At 40.1% G+C, this 19,214-nt stretch overlaps 1 protein-coding gene across 1 annotated transcript in view; it reads left to right on the forward strand.

Annotated features, from left to right (window-relative positions):
• Nucleotides 1-19,214, forward strand: part of HERC2 (HECT and RLD domain containing E3 ubiquitin protein ligase 2) — a 263,428-nt gene that overhangs the window by 61,333 nt on the left and 182,881 nt on the right. Inside the window, exons 5-14 of the mRNA XM_049614147.1 lie at nt 2,655-2,874; nt 6,697-6,797; nt 7,311-7,467; nt 9,303-9,413; nt 10,180-10,351; nt 12,319-12,492; nt 14,072-14,260; nt 15,144-15,295; nt 17,292-17,449; nt 17,539-17,652. Coding sequence (XP_049470104.1) covers nt 2,655-2,874; nt 6,697-6,797; nt 7,311-7,467; nt 9,303-9,413; nt 10,180-10,351; nt 12,319-12,492; nt 14,072-14,260; nt 15,144-15,295; nt 17,292-17,449; nt 17,539-17,652 — 1,548 coding nt within the window. The remainder of the gene's footprint in view (nt 1-2,654; nt 2,875-6,696; nt 6,798-7,310; nt 7,468-9,302; nt 9,414-10,179; nt 10,352-12,318; nt 12,493-14,071; nt 14,261-15,143; nt 15,296-17,291; nt 17,450-17,538; nt 17,653-19,214) is intronic.

Genomic DNA, 19,214 nt, shown 5'->3' on the forward strand with positions numbered 1-19,214 from the left:
AGGGTTGATGGGGGGTGGGAGGGAGGGGAAAGTGGTATGGGCATTGATGAGGGACCTGTTGGGATGAGCACTGGGTGTTGTATGGAAAGCAGGTTGACAATAAATTTCATGTATAAAAAAAAAGAATTTTAAAGGGCAGTCCCTGTTTGATAAGGTACTTCCTTGCATCAGGGACAAAGCATTGATGGAACCCATCCAGAAAAAGGGTTCTTGTCCAGCCCTTCTTGTTGGACAACCAGAAGACTGGCAGCTGGTGTTTATATTTGCGTTTCAAGACTTGGGGATTAGCAGCTTTATAGATAAGGGCAGTCCTGATCATAAACCTGACTGTATTTGTCTATCCCTGCCTGCCTTAAATTCTGGTGCTCAGTTGTCTTCCTTAGTAATAAATGCTGTTTGTGGTATTTTCTTTTTTTCCAGAATAGAGCACTTGCATCTGCATTAAAAACGTGTTCAGGCAGATTTTCTTTCTCTTCAGTGACACTCCGAATGGCATCTGGGAACTTGTATGCTTCCTCTTGGTTAGCAGAAGCTGCTTGTCCTGTTATCTTGACATTTTTTAAGCTAAACTTCTTTCTAAAATTACCAAACTGTCATTTACTGGCATTAAATTCTCCAGATGTTGATCTTTGCCTTCTTTTTGCTTTAAGTTGTCATATAATGACTTCGCTTTTTCTCAAATCACTTTAATGCCTCTATAGGTATGCCTTTCTGTAGCAATCCTGCACCCATATAAAAGCTGCCTTTTTAGTAGTAGATAAAAGGTATTTCGCATAAAGTGCAGTGTTTTTGTGTTTGCTAGTAGTGTAGCTGGTGTGTCAGCTTCATGAATTTTCTTTTTTTCACATTGGTTTTTATACTTGATTCATTTATCTTGAAATGGCAGGCAACCACAGCTGCAGACCTCAACCTATGGTCCATATCAAACAGTTCAACATTTTCTAGTAATGTCATGACTTTTCTCTGCTTCTTGGGAGCACTTCCAGCATCATAAGTGGCACTATTTATGGGTCCCATGTTGTTATTCAAGGTTTATGGTATTGCACTAAACACAATGAAAGTAGCAAGAGAACTACTAGAGATCACTTTTTACTGCAGTATGCAATTTAGTAGAGAGATGAACTGCTCATGTGGAGATGATTAGCATCTTTTTGGCATTTGAAGTGGATATTCGGAACACTTGAGCTCACTGCAGTACCAACAGGAGGTGGTTATGAATTTATTACAGTAGACATTACAGTAAGTCTGTACTGTTGTTAATTTTATGCTGTTATGATTTAATACTGAATCTTTAGATTTGTTTATGTTTCTTTCGACTGTGAATGGCACCATGTAGGGACTGTATTTTTGTGTGTAAGTGTTGATAAATTTTAACTTTATAATAGATTTGTGTATATTTTATAGTAATAAATGAGAAAATAAACTAGTAGCTACATACATTTTATGCATTCATGACAAACCTAACATTAATTTTTTCATAGTTGAAATTTGAATATTAATTGAGATTTTTCCTATTTGTGATTTGTCTGTAAGTTTTAAAAAAAAAGTGTTGCAAATCTCCATAAAATTTTCCAATATATTTATTGAAAAAAATGTGGGTATAAGTGGACCCGTGTAGTTTCAAACTGTGTTCTGTAAGGGTCAACTGTAATTACTTTATTTTTCCCTGAAATATTCCAATAAATATATTACTTTTCATGAGTCATATATGCTATGCAGTTTTCTTCCTTTCCTTTCCTTTCCTTTCCTTTCCTTTCCTTTCCTTTCTTTTCCTTTCTTTTTTCTTTTCCTTTCTTTTTTTCTTTTCTTTGTGAGAGTGAGAGCATGAGTGGAGGAGGGAAGAAGAAGAGGGAGAGAGAGAATCTTAAGCAGGCTTCATGCCCAGTGCAGAGCCTCGTGCAGGGCTCAAGCTCACGATGGTGATATCATGACCGGAGCTGAAATGATGAGTTAGACACTGGGGCACCTGGGTGGGTCAGTCGGTTAAGCATCCGACTTCAGCTCAGGTCATGATTTCACAGTTCGTGGGTTCAAGCCCCATGTGGGGCTCTGTGCTGACAGCTCAGAGCCTGGTGCCTGCTTTGGATTCTGTGTCTCCCTCTCTCTCTGCTCCTCCCCCATTCATGCTCTCTCTCTGTCTCTCAAAAATAAATAAAAGTTAAAAAAAAAAAATAAGAGTCAGATGGTTAACTGGCTGAGCCACCCATGTGCCCCTATGCTGGGCAATTTTATTGAAACATGTATATTTTGAATTTGGTTATATAGCATGAATATAATGGATAGCTTTTTTTCTCTGTAGGAAATATGCTGCTAAGTACTGACTTTATAATTTTATGTTAAAAACTTTTATATAGTGTTTCAGAGAGGCAGCATACCGTGGTGGCTAAGAATGGTCTGTCTCATGTGCTGTAATCCTTTGGGTCACCTTGCACAAATTCTCTGTGCCTCAGTTTCCTCCTCCTTAAAATACATGTACAGTACTACCTCTTGATGGTGACTGAGAGTTACTTAATAGGTGTAAGGTGCTTAAAACCATTTTGGCACATACTAAGTGTCCAAGTGTTACATATTATTGTTACCATTCACTTTATCATCTTTATAACAAACTATGAGCAAGATATTGAGAGGCTGGGTATTTTCTTCTTGTTTTCTAGATGTGAATGAATTGAAGGAATGTCTTTCTGTGTTGGTTAAAGAGCAGCAAGCTCTGGCCATCCAGTCAGCCACTACCACCCTTTCAGCCCTGAGACTCAAGCAGAGGCTGGTCATCTTGGAACGATATTTCATTGCCTTGAATAGAACTGTTTTCCAAGAGAATGTCAAAGTTAAGTGGAAAAGCAGCAGTATTTCTTTGCCTCCTGTGGACAAAAAAAGGTAATAATATAATGAAGAAGGAATCCTGATACCAACTAAATATAAAATGCAGGCTGTTTGGTTGAGGAAAGTTTAAGTACAACTTTCATTATAGTCCCTTCCATTCTTGCTTTCCCTTTTTGTATGTTTCATATAATCTGGAGAATGGCTTTGCTAATTTGCTGAGAGTAACAGACTATGCTTCTTAATCTGTGCCATTATTTAATTTATTTATTTAAAAAAATTTTTTTAATGTTTGTTTGTTTTGAGAGAGAGGGAGACAGAGCATGAGCGGGGGAGGAGCAGAGAGAGAGGGAGACGCAGAATTTGAAGCAGGCTCCAGGCTCTGGGCTGTCAGCACAGAGGCCAGTGAGTGGCTTGAACTTGTGAACTGTGAGATCATGACCTGAACCAAAGTTGGGCATTTAACCAGCTGAGCCACCCAGGAGCCCCTGTGCCATTATTTTAAAATGCTTTTCTGTCAGTAACTGTGGAAGCCAGTGAAGGTGTAGATAAGCATATCTAGATTTTTGACAATGGGTCCTGAACATTATATTGTTTTTGTTTTGTTTTATTTTGCTTTTGGATAGGGAATACTCAGATCATAATATTTAGTGGCTAGCTAGTTTAGATGCTTCAGTTTTTTCTTCCTAATGTGATTTTCTTACTCTTTTACTCTTCAAAATTTTTTTTAATGTTTATTTATTTTTGAGAGAGGGAGAGAGAGAGAGTGAGCACAAGCAGGGAGGGGCAGAGAGAGGGGGAGACCCAGAATCCGAAGCAGGCTCCAGGCTCTGAGCTGTCACCACAGAGCCCGACGCAGGGCTCCATCTTGTGAAACACAAGATCATGACCTGAGCCAAAGTCGGTTGCTTAACTGACTGAACAACCCAGGTGCCCCATCTTATTCTTTTATTGTAAGAGATGCTTTCAGATATATGATTTTTAATATACTGGTGTACATCAGCAGATTGTTCTCAGACGTAACTAGAATGCTTAAGGCTTGTGTAAAGTTTTCTTTTCCCAAAATGTAGCTTTCTACCACAGTTTTGTTCTCAGAAGCCTCGACTAAAAGATTTCCAGATTTAAGTCATATTTTATGTAGTAAAAAGAATTTGTTTTATTTGATTGTAATACTGATTTTTATTCCCTAGAGAGCACATGGAATGTACAGGGGCAGAAAGAAGCAGGGGGGAAACCTTATTTTGCTACCGGGAGACAAGAATTGCTAAATGTATCATGTTTCATGTATTTTTCCTTTTAAATCTAGTTGAAACCACATTACATGTCCTATATTTGATAGTAGTTTTAAGATAAATTAAACCAAGTGACAGAGGAGGATTCCTGCCCATGTGGTGATAACCAGCAGCACAGTTCTTTCTTTCTTGGCTGGAGAGTGAGTGGTCTTTGTAGTGATCATTGATCAGGGAGGGGTTCTGCAATGGGGATGATAGATTCTAAGCCTTTTAAGTGTTCCTGTGTGTTTGTTGAATGAAAATGAATTCTCTAAGATGCAGAAGTGTCTTAGACCCCAACTGATTTTTCTTTGTGCTTTTTCCTTTGTGGTGACATAAGAGTTGGTGAGTTAATTGAAATCTGTCTTTCACTGAATCAAGCAAATTCCTAAAATTAAAAAAAATACATATTTTGAGATAATTATGGGTTCACATGGAGTTGTAAGAAATAGTACAGATTCCTTATACCCTTCATCTACTTCCCCCCAGTGGTAGCCACTTGCAAAACTGTGGTATACTATCACAATGAGGATATTGACTTTGATACAGTTTACTTATCTTACTCATATTTCCTCAATTTTACATGTTTTCAACTCAGTTTTTTACATGTTCTCAGTGCATGCATGTGTCCATTGTGTTTCCATACAATTTTATCACAGGTTTGGATTTCTCTCACTATTGCCACAGTTAGAGTACAGGACAAGGAGCCTTTTTATAGCCACACTCACCTCCTTTTCCCTCCTCTTTGCCTTATCCTCTTTCAGCCACTAATGTGTTCTTCATGTCTATTATGTAACCTTGGCTTTTTTCAATCAGGGTTACCTCCTTGAGATTCTTTCAAGTAATTGTATGTATCATCATTGCATAGTAAAATTCTGTGACATGGATGTGCCTCATTTGGTTTAACCATCCAGTGAAGGACATCAGTTATTTACAGTTTTTGAGTTTTATGAATTAAAGCTGCTGTGAATATTTGTGGACAGGTTTTTGTGTGAACCTCAATTTCATTTTTCTGGAATAAATGCCCTGGAGTTCAATTGTTGGGTCTTATGTTTAGGTTTGTAGGTCATTGCTGCACTCTTTCCAAAATAGCTGTGTAATTGTATAGTCTCATCAACTATGTATGAATGATGTAGTTTCTCCATGGCCTTGTCAGCGTTTGAATTTGTTGCTGCTTTGTTTTAGCCAGTCTGTTAGATGTGTCATGATATCTTCTAAATTTTTGTAGATTTCCTCATTTCTCAATTTACTGAATAGTGGTGGATTTCACCTTTTTTTGTGGAATTAGCAATGGGTTGGATTGTTGACTGGTGTGGATGGGAGTGGGTCTAAGCTATTTGCTTTTTTTTTCCTTGAGTATCTGTAAAATAGAGAGTGACTTATTGAAGATTTAGCAGTTCTTAAACTGTGCAGATTGAGGACTGTTGGGCACTTTCTCAGGGGCCATTATGATTACCTGAGGGGAGCCCCTGTTTCATGCTTTTCCTGGAGCAATTTTCTCCCAGAGGGAGAATAGACTTAGCATGTGTACTTCCCGTTTTAAAGACCACATGTATTATTATACATATGTATCTTGTAATATTTATATTTCTCATTCAGAAATAAAGTTTAAATCTCCTTAATCCTGTCTCCTAGGCACCCAGTCCCCTCATTAGAGGCAGCCACTAATTACAGTTTCTTGTGTCTCCTCATGAGCTTCCCTCATAGAGCTCAGGATTCACAGAATGTGCATTCTAGCTGCCTCTCTGGGATCCTCACGTTCTTCACTGCTAATTTTACTTGACATTGTATCTTGGGAAGGTCATTCCATATCATTACCTATTTTTCATAGCATTTCCCCCGATTGTGAAAGAAAATTATAGTAAGTTTGAAAAGTATAATACATAGTAGAAATATTCAGCCGTATAAAGTTGCATGATTGAGTTTATACTGTACACTTTTTTTGTATTCTAGTTTTTTTTTTTTTTTTAGAATGTCATGGTATACTATTTGTATAACTTTAAAAAATATGCATATCTTGTTAAATTTACATACAGAAGTAGTAAAAAGCTTAAAAAGACATGTGAGAGTGATAAGCACTAAATTCAGGAGAGGATAAACTCAGCAAGATGAGGGTGAAAGAGAATAGGACAGGTACATGGAGTCTCTACTGGTCAGCACATAGACCTAAAAGGGGCCAAAGCAAATACAGATTCCATAGCCCTGGGTGCAGTCCCGGGAATTTGTCGTATTGTTCTCTCAACGCCCTCACCTGCCTTTTCTTTGCTACATGAGCTTTAATCTCTCCATTTATGTATTTATATGTTTATTTTCTGTTTACCATGTGTATCCCTGACTAATAATATCAGCTCTCTGAGATTATTTTGCAAGTCATTTAAAATTCTCTGTAAATGCCTTTTTTTTTTCTTCCTTAAAGAGGGAACTTCCTTTACAAAGGACATTTGGTAAAAGTTTTTAAATATGAAACTAAAAGTCACTTGTGATCATGCTGTCTAAAGAAATTCAATGATCACATTTTGGTACAAATCCTTCCATATTATTTATTTTATTTTAGTATTTGCACAGTCCTCTGACCAGTTATCACAACTCCCATGTGTGTTGTCCGCAGTTCCCGACCCACAGGCAAAGGAGTTGAAGGACTTGCGAGAGTCGGATCCCGAGCAGCTCTCTCCTTTGCCTTTGCCTTTTTACGCAGGGCGTGGCGATCAGGTATGTGGGCCCAGAGTGTCGTTCGGTTTCCTCACCACATCAGGGGACTTGGGTTCTCTTCTCAGTTCTGCCACCACATGCCCTTGGGCTGATCCCATATAGTCTGTGTGCCTCCTTTTTCTTGTTTGTAGAATGAGAGGCTTCAGTCTATTTGACTTTTCAGGTCTGTTCTTTAAAAAAAAAAAAAAAAAAAGAAAAAGTGTGTATGTGTTTATATCGCAGGTAAACCACTGTTAGTACATCAGTGCTGATTTATTTTCTAGGAGAACAAGAAGTTAGAATTGCTCATGAGAGAGTCATAACATAAAGAACTGACTTTGGGGCACCTGTATTAAGTTTTAATCTCTTGAGTTCTTGGAGTATCTCATTGAGAGGAAAGTGAGGGATTGAAAATGTGACAGTGGTATCTTCTCACACAGAGGGGTTGGAGGACCATCTGGGAGAGTGGGGAGGGCTTTACTTGTCAGTGCTGCCTGAGGAGTGGATGGCCTCCTCTGATGCATGTGTGCTCAGGTGAAGATGCGGATCTATGCAGCGAGCTATTGCAGGAGTCCCTGGATGCCCTGAGAGCCCTGCCTGAGGCCTCGCTCTTTGATGAGAGCACAGTGTCCTCTGTGTGGCTGGAGGTGGTAGAGAGAGCAGCCAAGTTCCTTAGATCCGTCGTGACAGGGTGAGTTCTTTCTTTTCACATCTTAACTCTGAATGGTTCTAACATGTTTCAGTCTTGTCTCACCTTCTCTTTAGAGCAGGTTTGTGTGTATGTCTCCAGCCTGCCCTCAGCTCTGTTATTCTGGATCTTGGTTTTCAGCTTTTCAAATGTTTGCTTTTGATATTCTGATTAGACCCTGGAAGCTATCATATTGAATCAGATGGAAAAATGAAAAATATTTTTGTAATGTATTTTTTTTCAGATATTTATGATTTGGGTATCAGTCATTCATTAAGTGAGCATCTATTGTGTGCCTTTCAGTGAGAATATGGATGCTACCATTCTGAGTGATGGGTGTTGTCTTAATAGACAACATGGTACTAAACAGCTACTCAAGATCAAAATGTTTAAACCTCAATCTATTCTTTTTAGTGTAAAAAATTTTTGAATGTGAATCATTTTTCTATAAGGAAAACCCTGAACTCTGGTCTTGGGTGTTACATATTTTTGTTAACTTTAAATTTTTAGGTTTTTAAAAAGAAAAAGTATATATACTTAATACATAATTCAACGCCAAAGACATAATTAGAGGAGAAGTGAGTCTTTTCTCATTTGCTTTGTCAAAAGAGGTCACTGCTCTGCCCCTTCCAATGTGCAAGGACACCTGTGGTCTCTGTGCTAACAGATTGTGAGTTTGGCTCCCTAGAGAGCTGATGTAGGCATTGTGACAAGGTTTTGGGCTGGGGGCCCTGAAAATAGGCTTTGAATTACAGTTGATCCTTGAACAATGTAGGGGGTAGAGGTGCCAGCCCTTCACGCAGTTAAAAATCCACATATAACATTTTACTTCCCCAAACTAAACTAATAGCATATGTTGACTAGAAGCCTGACCGATAACATGAACAGTGGATCAATGCATATTTTATGTTGTATGTATTATTTACTGTATTTTTATTATAATACCCTTTTCTTAATTTTTTTGGTATTTCTAAGCTACATGGTTCATCTGTGAGTTTTTTCAAATTGTTGCAAATCTCCAAAAGATTTTCCAATATCTGTATTGAAAAAAAATCTGCATATAAGTGAATTTGTGCAGTTCAAACTCGTGTTGTTCAGGGTTCAACTGTAATTTCAAATATTCAGCTATAATGTTGATGTCAGAAGGCCCTCCATTCTCCATCTTGGGTTCAGAAGAATTGTCATTTATTGGGAAAAGTTAAAATATTTATTTGATAAAAGATAAAAATAAGCATAGACATTTTGTCTAGAGTCTCAGGTGCTTTTAGAAGTTGATTTTTCTCCATTTTCATAGAGGGATGTTGATACTCCAATAGCCTTAGATTTCACTGAAAGTGGAAACATATCTAAACATGTTTCTACTCATGATTTGAATAATGATATAAATAATTTTATGCTGTGGAAACTGGAATATGTGTTTTCTAATGTAGTCATCTTTTGTATCTGAAGTCTTTTAATAAAAACATATCTTTTTAAGTTAATTGTATACTTTATTTTTTATTAAAATTTTTTTAATGTCTATTTATATTTAAGAGAGAGAGAGAGAGATTGCACGAGTGGGGGAGGGCAGAGGGAGACAGAGACAGAATCTGAAGCAGGCTCCAGGCTCTGAGCTGTCAGCACAGAGCCTGATGCGGGGCTTGAACTCACAAGCCAGGAGATCATGACCTGAGCTGAAGTCAGATGCTTAACTCAGGTACCTCGTTAATTGTATACTTTAAAATCTGATTAAATTTGAGTAGTAAGTCTCGGAAACTTGATTCTAAATATTAAAAATATACATGCTGTCTTTAAGTTCTCATGTTACTTTGTTCTTGCATCTACTGCTGTCATTTCAGAGATGTTCATGGAACGCCTGGTACCAAAGGGCCAGGAAGCATCCCCCTGCAGGACCAGCACCTGGCCCTGGCCATTCTGTTAGAGCTGGCTGTGCAGAGAGGCACACTGAGGTAAGGGGTGCTGCAGGCTGGGAGCATTTCATGGAACACCTCTGTATCTGAACATCTGTTTCACTTTATGGCATTTCATTGAATCATTTGTGTTTATAAAAATGTGTGGTGTTCTATAATCAAAGAACCGTATCCCAGGACTTTCTCTTCTTTCAAGCCTGGGTACACTTAGGTTTTCTTCACTTCCCTTTTTTTTTTTTAAAGTTTGTTTATTTTTTTTTTAGAGAGCAAGCAGGGGAAGGAGAGAGAGAGAGGGGGAGAGAGAATTTCAAGCAAGCTCTGCACCGTTAGTCCAGAGCCCGATGTAGTGCTCAAACCCACAAATTGTGAGATCGTGACCTGAGCCAAAAATCAAGAGTTGGCACCTTAACTGACTGAGCCACCCAGGCGCTCCTCTTCACTTCATGTTTTATGTTCAACTTTTGTAGTCTAAGACCTGTTCCTTTTTTTTTCTTTTTAATTTTCTTCAAATGATTTTTATTCCATTAATTTAAGGTCCTAGAAATTCTCTTTAGAAAGTGCTGTTTGAACTTCTTAACTGGTTTTATATTTCTTATCCTCAGAAGGTGGATATGTTGTGCTAAAATCTTGGCATTGTTTAAGTGATTTTACTGCCAAGAATTGTTTTCATGGCGTTATTTTAGTTTCCTTTTCAATCTAAAGTATTTTTTCTATTTTATTTAGCTGTCTGCTTTTATTTTTGACAGTCCATGGCAATAAAAGCTAATATGTTTTTACTAGATAATGAAGATATTTTCTCTTTCAGCCAGATGTTATCTGCCATCCTGTTGTTGCTTCAATTGTGGGACAGTGGGACGCAGGAAACTGACAATGAGCGGTCTGCCCAGGGTACCAGTGCTCCTCTTCTCCCTTTGCTGCAAAGATTCCAGAGTATCATCTGCAGTAAAGATGCCCCTCATATAGAAGGTGACGCTCACGTAAGTACCGTAAAAAAACTCTGCCTTTAAGTAGCTTTCTTAATTCAGTTATCCTAAAAGAGTTAGACTTTTATAAACAAAACCAGAGTGCATGTCTGTGGCAGTAGTTGTCTCTAGGGGAAAGTGTGTATTTGGTGATGATAATAGTGAGTCAGATGTAGGACAGGTGTGGGATATCATGGGGTGAGTTTCATTCAATGCGGTGGAATATCACTTGAGCATATGGCATCTGTGTGTGTGTGTGTGTTCTGGATTGTGTGTACTTAGTAGGGAGAATGTATTTCTTGACATATATCAACTTGTACTTTTAGAGAGATTCCTCTACTGCTTTTTGACCATGTAGTTTTCTTTCTGCTGGATTAGAGCCATTTAGCCCTTTGTGTTTGTGGGTTTATTATTACCTGTGTGTTCCCAGTAACCAGTCGTGTTGTGCTTTGGCTGTGATGGAGAGTGAGTTTAAGATGCTGTGGAAGATAGAAAGAAGGCATGCTCACTTCCATGAAAGAATTAGTTAGTAGAGGCATGAAAATGGGTAAAAATTCTGACAATATTTCAAGAACAAAGTGAGAGAGTCAAGCAGGTCCTTATGGGCACTTGCAGTAATAACATGGGGAGGCGGTACAAGTTGTTGAAGCTGAGCTGGTGTGGGATGGAGTGTGTGTTCGGTTCTGAGGATGTGCTCCACCGTGAGGTCGTGTAGTTGCCTAGTGGTTAATGTTTATTTGTTTTGACCTGCCTTGAGAAGTCTGGTAGTCCTTCTCTTCCATGTTCCTCCATATACTGTTTATGGAGAAAACAGTTCAACGAGCACCAGCTGTACTGCAGCACAGAGCTAAGTCTGACATACCCATTTTTAAATACATATTATAAAAAGAGCATTGAAGATAGTGGCTTACTTTTTGGCCCTTTCTTTGTGCAGAGCACTGCATGGCGTGTGTCACCTAAGTCATCACTGTGTTTGTCCTAGGAAAACAAGGCTGGTAGCAGAGGAGGGCCTGTCTGGGTCCTGGGTCTGAACCCCTGGGACTGCTTCTTTTTAGAAGTACAAGTTTGATCTTGTAGGTCTTTTTTGGGGGGGGAAGACAGCCATTCCATTATAAAGTTAATTTTCTATCACTTGGCAGTCTTTAATTGTAATAAGGCTTTCTGCCTTTAGAAGAATTAGATTTGGGGTGCTTGAGTGACTCAGTTGGTTAAGTGTCCTGACTCTTGATTTTGGCTCAGGTCATGATCTCACAGTTCATGGGATTGAGCCCTGTTTCGGGCTCTGCGCTGACAGCTGAGGCCTGCTTGGGATTCTCTCTCTCTCTCTCTCTCTCTCTCTCTCTCTCTCTCTCTCTCTCTCTCTCTCTCTCTCCCCCCCCCTCCCCCCCCCTCTCCCTCCCTCCCTCCCTCCCTCCCACTTTCTCCCCCTCACCCTCTCCCTCTGCCCTTCTTCCCCTCTCATGCTCTCTTTTTCTCAAAATAAATAAATAAGCAATTTTTAAAAAAAGAAGAATTAGATTTACTTAATGTTACTTAATGTCCGAGTAACATTAGGTTTCCTTCAGAGTAGGTGGCATTAGGTTTTGGTTTTCAGTTTGTAAAGCCAGGTTGAGGTGTAGTGCTGTGTTCCTAGGAAGCTTCCTCTGCATTCTGAGGGCTGTTGGCTGGGCCAGGGGGTGGGGGGGGGGGGGGGGGGGGGGAGCCTGCAGGATGTCTGGACCATGTCATTGACCTGTGTAGAGTATGCACATGCGTGATGGATGTGCAAATGTGCAGGCACTGCTGTGTGCAGTTTTACAGCAGATGTGTATATATGTAGATGTGTAGGGTCAGTGCATCAGCAGTACTTCTCATCTGATGGCTAAAAGGAGTAGATGATGCACAACTGTGAATACCAAAATACAAAGAGTTGTTAATGGCTAATTGTGTTACTTGAATTTTTTCTAGCGTTTTGAAGATGCTTGTTTACTTTTCTTCTCTAGCTTTTGTCTGGTCCTCTGAGCCCTAACGAGAGTTTTCTGAGATACCTTACTCTTCCACAAGATAATGAGCTCGCCATTGACTTACAACAAACTGCAGTTGTTGTCATGGCCCATTTAGACCGCCTGGCTACTCCCTGTATGCCACCTCTGTGTAGCTCGCCAACATCTCATAAGGTACCTGCGCTAACAGTGTTTATTCTTTGTATCTTTGCGTGTACTATAGTCATTAGCACCTGTAGGTTCTCATCCTGTGCCACTTTCTCTGGTATTGGGGGTGGAGCTGGCTTACAGCCTTTTTTTTTTTTTTTTTTGGAAGTAGGGTCCATGTCCAGTGTGGATCTTTAACTCACAACCCTGGGATCCAGAGTTGGATGCTCCACTAACTGAGCCAGCCAGACACTCTGCTGGTGTACAAGTGTAAACATGTATACAATTTAAGGTATTGTCAGTGGTCAGAGTGAGTGGTGAGCAAGCTGAGGTGTACATGGGTTGAGGACCCAATTCAGTGTTGCAGGTTCCAGATTCAGGAGGTATAGCTCCCGAGAGCTCTCCTTTATCCAAACAACCACATGCTGTCCTACCTTCCTCAGGGAGATTCCAGCGTATTTTTTTGTACACTAGGAGCTTAGAACATGGGCTGTCTGTAATGCTGCTCAGAGCACTGATGACACTAATCTACATGTGTGTAGAGCCTGCCAGTGCGGGCCACCTGAGGACTTCACATTCACAGTTGCATCTGACCATCACAACACTACCCCACTGTATTGATGAGAAAACTGCCATTTGGAGTGGCAGTGAATTTTGGCAGGGTCACACAGAATAATCCTGGATTTGAATCCAGTTTTTGCTAACTTTTATTTTTAGCAGGATGTGTATTTATTTCATTTTATAGTCATTTGTTTTTTTCCAAATAAGTATATTCACATGGTTCAAAAATCAAAATTAAATGCAGAGACGATGTTATTTCCCTGTCCCCCCACCCACCTGGTTTTGCACCTGCTACTTTTCATTTTTCTAGTCTCTTATATATCCTTCAGTATTCTCTGAAATGAATATATTAGTGGTAGCATGTTGTAGCTTATTTTTGTCATTACACAGTTTGTACCAAGGAGTTTATCAATAAACAAAGCCTCTCTCTTTATTTTAATGCAACTCAGTATTCCATGTATGGTTGTATCATGATTTTTTTGTTGGAATCTGTGTTGTCAGAAGTCTACTATTCCAGTAGTGCTGCAATGACCAACCACGTACATTTGTTCTTGTTCGTGCAAATGCATGCACCAGTGGTGATGTACCTGATGTGGGTGGACACTAGCTGATTATCACAAAATTGTTCACACACAGCTTGATCCTTCTCATCCCCACCAACAGTTGGATACTTGTCTGCCAGCCTTGTGCTTAGGCTTTTAGGTTTCTGCCTGTTATGGTAAAAATGGTAACCTGATATGGTTTGAGCATTTGTTTAAGGTTTACTTGTATTACTTTTTTTTTTTTTTTTTTACTTGTATTACTTTTTAATGGGCTCTGTTAAGATGAAGTGCTGTGGAGAAATATGCTTTATCTTACCTGTTAACTGAGGTAATATGGGATGTTTTGAGTTATTTTGATGTTTTGGATCATCTCCTTTCTTTACTTGCTTTGTTTTTATCCCACAGTATCTCAGTGTTACTCTTAGCATAAATTATTCTTTTTTTGACTAAGAAAGAAATTTTCTTGCCACTCTAAACAAAATGTTTACTTTGTTATCTTACAGGGATCATTGCAAGAGGTCATAGGATGGGGGTTAATAGGATGGAAATACTATGCCAATGTGATTGGTCCAATTCAGTGTGAAGGACTTGCCAATCTGGGAGTCACGCAAATTGCCTGTGCTGAGAAGCGCTTCCTGATCTTGTCAAGGAATGGCCGTGTGTACACGCAGGCCTACAACAGTGACACACTGGTGGGTGTTCTGGGCCCAGATTGCTTTCCTTGGTGGGTGGTTTTCTACTACAGGAGCTACAGAGGTGTCTAGTCTTTAAGTCATTTGATTTCTGAAGATTTGGAAACCTCTGTTCAGTGTATTTTATTAGTTTTATTTAATAATCTCAATCATAATTGTTGCCAAAATCTTGGGGCAGAATTTCTTAATTGTTAAGATCAGGAGCTCCTTATAGTAACACTTATTGCCCATTATGAATCCCATTTTTAAACTAACTTTCTTTTTTATTTATTTATTTATTTATTTATTTATTATTTTTTTTTTAATTTTTTTTTTTCAACGTTTATTTATTTTTGGGACAGAGAGAGACAGAGCATGAACGGGGGAGGGACAGAGAGAGAGGGAGACACACAGAATCGGAAACAGGCTCCAGGCTCTGAGCCATCAGCCCAGAGCCCGACGCGGGGCTCGAACTCACGGACCGTGAGATCGTGACCTGGCTGAAGTCGTACGCTTAACCGACTGCGCCACCTAGGCGCCCCTTAAACTAACTTTCCATGTGTAAACTCAATTGACTTTGGGGGTGAGGCAGTATCAGATAATCTGAGGAAATTGGGCCTTGTCAGATAGTACATGTTCCTATTAAAGAAAGGTGCTCTTTACCTGGGGTTGTTGAGTTTTCATTGTGTGGAGGTGGCCTAGTAATGTCACAGAGCTCTTGGAGGCTGCCCACTCTTCTGTTGGTAGTGGGCAGGGCATCTAGACAGTTGGCTGGCAGTCTCCATAGGCTCATGTTCTTTCAGTTCCAGGAGCGTTTGTTAAAATAAGATGCGTGAGAAGAGTCATGCTGTTTTCATTGTCCTTGGACTGCTTACTAATTTTCTTCCTATTTTTATCCTTTTAGGCCCCACAGCTGGTCCAGGGTCTTGCCTCCAGAAACATTGTAAAGATTGCTGCCCATTCTGATGGTCACCACTACCTGGCTCTGGCAGCCACCGGAGAGGTGTACTCCTGGGGCTGTGGGGATGGAGGACGGTTGGGCCATGGGGACACTGTGTATGTATGGCCCATTCTTGTAATTGACTTGCTCTTCTTTTGAGTTACTGTATCCAAAATAGGGTGGAAAAGGAGTGTGAATGGGTGTTTTCCAGCTGCTCTGACATTTAGGGCGAGGGTGGAGAAAGCAATCAAGATGTGTCAGCCCCTGGGTGATGCTATGGGAGTTCTGCCCACAGCACAGAAGATGACATCAATTGGCCTTCGTGTTCTTCTCTCTCAGATGGAATGCTTCCAGCTTTTGTCACTCCTGTTTTAACTATACATGGCACACCTCACACTGTGGAGTTTTCTAAAGCAAATCCCACGCTACTTGTTTCTTCATTCACAAACACTTCAACATATCTCTATCAGATATGATCCTCCTTTCCTTGAGCCATTTCATTTTCATAGGTACAAAAATATTTCTTAATGTCCTATTTTGTAGAAGCTTTTGATTTTTGTGAGAGACCAGGAATAAAACAAAATGATTGTTCTAAATGCAATGTTGTGAAAATGGAGAGTACCCATAGCTGCCACAGAATGGTGGGAACACTTTTATATATTGCTGGTTTGAGTGGAGCCTAGTGGAGCAAAACTTGGGCATTTGATTAGAATTGAAGATGCACTTGAAGAGGGTCAGAGGCATGAACAGCACTGTTGAGAGGAGTCTGGCCTGTTCTCACTGCAATGGGATGCAGTTGGACATCCCTGGGTAGAATCCCAAGCCATGAAAAAAGCTGAGCAATGTGTATTGAGTGTTAGCATTCAGCAGAAATATTCCAAACTTGGCAGTATTGTCAGGGATTCAGACAAGTGTGGTAAAACGATGGTGAGAAACAAAGGAATGATAACTACAGAATTTAGAATTGTTATTCTCGGACTGAAAGGGATGAGATGGGCAGGGCTCATAGGATTTGAAAGGATGGAGATACAGGGTGGAGGCATTAGTTTTTATTTCCAGTATGCTAGTTGTAATTTGTACTAAATTACAAAAAAAAAAAAAAAAACTACCTTGTAATAAAATAATACTCAGTTGAGGTTAAGTGCTAGATGATAGGAGTTGGAGAGAAACTTTGGGAGATTGAAACTTGAGCTGAACAGGAGGGAGAAATGGTATCAGAATAGGGTTGTTCAGCGCTCCCTGTGCCTGTATGTGCCCCTGCCTCTGTGTGTATTTATTTATTTTCCAGAATAGTGGGTCACAAAGTTAGTATGCCATGTTTTTGGAGAGGCTAGAGTAGGTGTTAACAATCACAGTGAACATGTTATGGATTGAAAGCATAAGGTGTTTTTCTAGTTTTGAAAGTGAAGAGCCAACTAGTAAGGCCTCTACCTGCTGAATTCTTACTGTCTCCTACTTTTCAGTTGTAAAATATAATTTGGAGTGTGATTAGTAAACCTTGCTCCTTCATTCCCTCCTCATTTATTTAACAAATGTGTAAATTTTAACCATCTGTATGAGGTTTACAAATCCATCAATTTTAAGAGAACAGTTTAAAGTATTTCAGCAAATGCACCATAACTGAGACACAAATTATTTCCATTGCCCCTGCTATTTTCTATGGATCCTTTGCAGTCAACTCCTGCTCTCTACCTCCAGTTCCTGTCAACCACTGATCTGCCCTCTGTCACTATATGGTATTTTGTTTCTGGCCCTGTCAGAGTTCCGGAGCTTCAGCCAAGTTGTTGGGCGTGTCAGTACTTGCTTTGTCCCTGTTGCTGAGTGATCTGTTTATGGATGGGCCACTGTTTTGGACCATTGTGAACAAAGCTGCTCTTAACACTGTTTTGATATTACTGCTGGATGTCATGCTTGGCATTGGGTGCCCAATTAACACACAATCATGGAAATGTTACATGTTTGAATTCTGTGTTCCTTAATTATTTCATAAGACAGCTGAAAGGCCAAACTGTCTTGGCACTCTGATAGTTTATTCTGATAGTTATTTTCTTTGCTAACACTACTAGGACATGCTTAGAAGGACATTCATATTTGTTCCCATTCTCTCCACAGGCCTTTGGAAGAGCCTAAGGTGATCTCTGCTTTCTCTGGAAAGCAGGCTGGGAAGCATGTGGTGCACATCGCATGTGGAAGCACATATAGTGCAGCCATCACTGCCGAGGGGGAGCTATACACCTGGGGCCGAGGGAACTACGGCCGACTAGGCCATGGTACATTTGCTGTGAGCTGGCTCGAGCATGTGGTGGGAGGTTTTCTCTTTGGAGGGACTTACATTAATGATAGTCCTATCTGTTTGAAGGCTCCAGTGAAGACGAGGCCATCCCAGTGCTGGTAGCTGGGCTTAAAGGATTGAAGGTCATTGATGTGGCATGCGGGAGCGGGGACGCTCAAACCCTGGCTGTGACGGAGAATGGTATGCAGTACTCATGCTGCCCTGGGCAGGTTCTCAGGATGAGGAGTGCCGCTTTCCTAGAGGGAGTAAGCTTTGGAGTAGAGTGCACCTCATATGGTTGCCCCTTTGTCCATTTTTAAGTGGTGTGCACCTCTGGGTCCTTGGAAGAGGTCCAGAAGTTATAAGACTTTTAATTTCTGTTGCCCAGACTGCTAATTAGCAGCTACATCCTAACTATTTGGGCATTTTATTTTATTTATTTATTTTTTTATTTAAAAAATTTTTTTTAAATATGAAATTTATTGTCAAATTGGTTTCCATACAACACCTAGTGCTCATCCCAACAGGTGCCCTCCTCAATGCCCATACCACTTTCCCCTCCCTCCCACCCCCCATCAACCCTCAGTTTATTCTCAGTTTTTAAGAGTCTCTTATGGTTTGCTTCCCTCCCTTTATTTTTTTCCTTTCCCTCCCCCATGGTCTTCTGTTAAGTTTCTCAGGATCCACATAAGAGTGAAAACATACGGTATCTGTCTTTCTGTATGACTTAGTTCACTTAGCATAACACTCTCCAGTTCCATCCATGTTGCTACAAAAGGCCAGATTTCAGTCTTTCTCATTGCCAAGTGGTATTCCATTGTGTATATAAACCACAATTTCTTTATCCATTCATCAGTTGATGGACATTTAGGCTCTTTCCATAATTTGGCTATTATTCAAAATGCTGCTATAAACATTGGGATACAAGTGCCCCTATGCATCAGACTCTTGTATCCCGTGGGTAAATACCTAGCAGTGCTGTTTCCGGGTCATAGGGTAGATCTATTTTAATTTTTTGAGGAACCTCCACACTGTTTTCCAGAGCGGCTGCACCAGTTTGCATTCCCACCAACAGTGCAAGAGGGTTCCCGTTTCTCCACATCCTCGCCAGCATCTATAGTCTCCTGATTCGTTCCTTTTAGCTACTCTGACTGGCGTGAGGGGGTATCTGAGTGTGGTTTTGATTTGCATTTCCCTGATGAGGAGTGACATTGAGCATCTTTTCGTGTGCCTATTGGCCATCTGGATGTCTTCTTCAGAAAAGTGTCTCTTCATGTTTCCAGCCCATTTCTTCACTGGAGTATTTGTTTTTCGGGTGTGGAGTTTGGTGAGTTCTTTATAGATTTTGGATACTAGCCCTTTGTCCAATATGTCCTTTGCAAATATCTTTTCCCATTCCGTCAGTTGCCTTTTAGTTTTGTTGATTGTTTCCTTTGCAGTGCAGAAGCTTTTTATCTTCATGAGGTCCCAATAGTTCATATTTGCTTTTAATTCCCTTGCCTTTGGAGATGTGTCAAGTAAGAAATTGCTGTGGCTGAGGTCAGAGAGGTATTTTCCTGCTTTCTCCTCTAGGGTTTTGATGGTTTCCTGTCTCACATTCAGGTCCTTTATACATTTTGAGTTTATTTTTGAGAATGGCATAAGAAAGTGGTCTAGTTTCATCCTTCTGCATGTTGCTGTCCAGTGCTCCCAGCACCATTTGTTAAAGAGACTGTCTTTTTTTGATTGGATGTTCTTCCCTGCTTTGTCAAAGATTAGTTGGC

The sequence above is a fragment of the Panthera uncia genome (assembly GCF_023721935.1).
Source record: "Panthera uncia isolate 11264 chromosome B3 unlocalized genomic scaffold, Puncia_PCG_1.0 HiC_scaffold_1, whole genome shotgun sequence".
In the NCBI taxonomy this organism is placed as follows: Eukaryota; Metazoa; Chordata; class Mammalia; order Carnivora; family Felidae; genus Panthera; species Panthera uncia.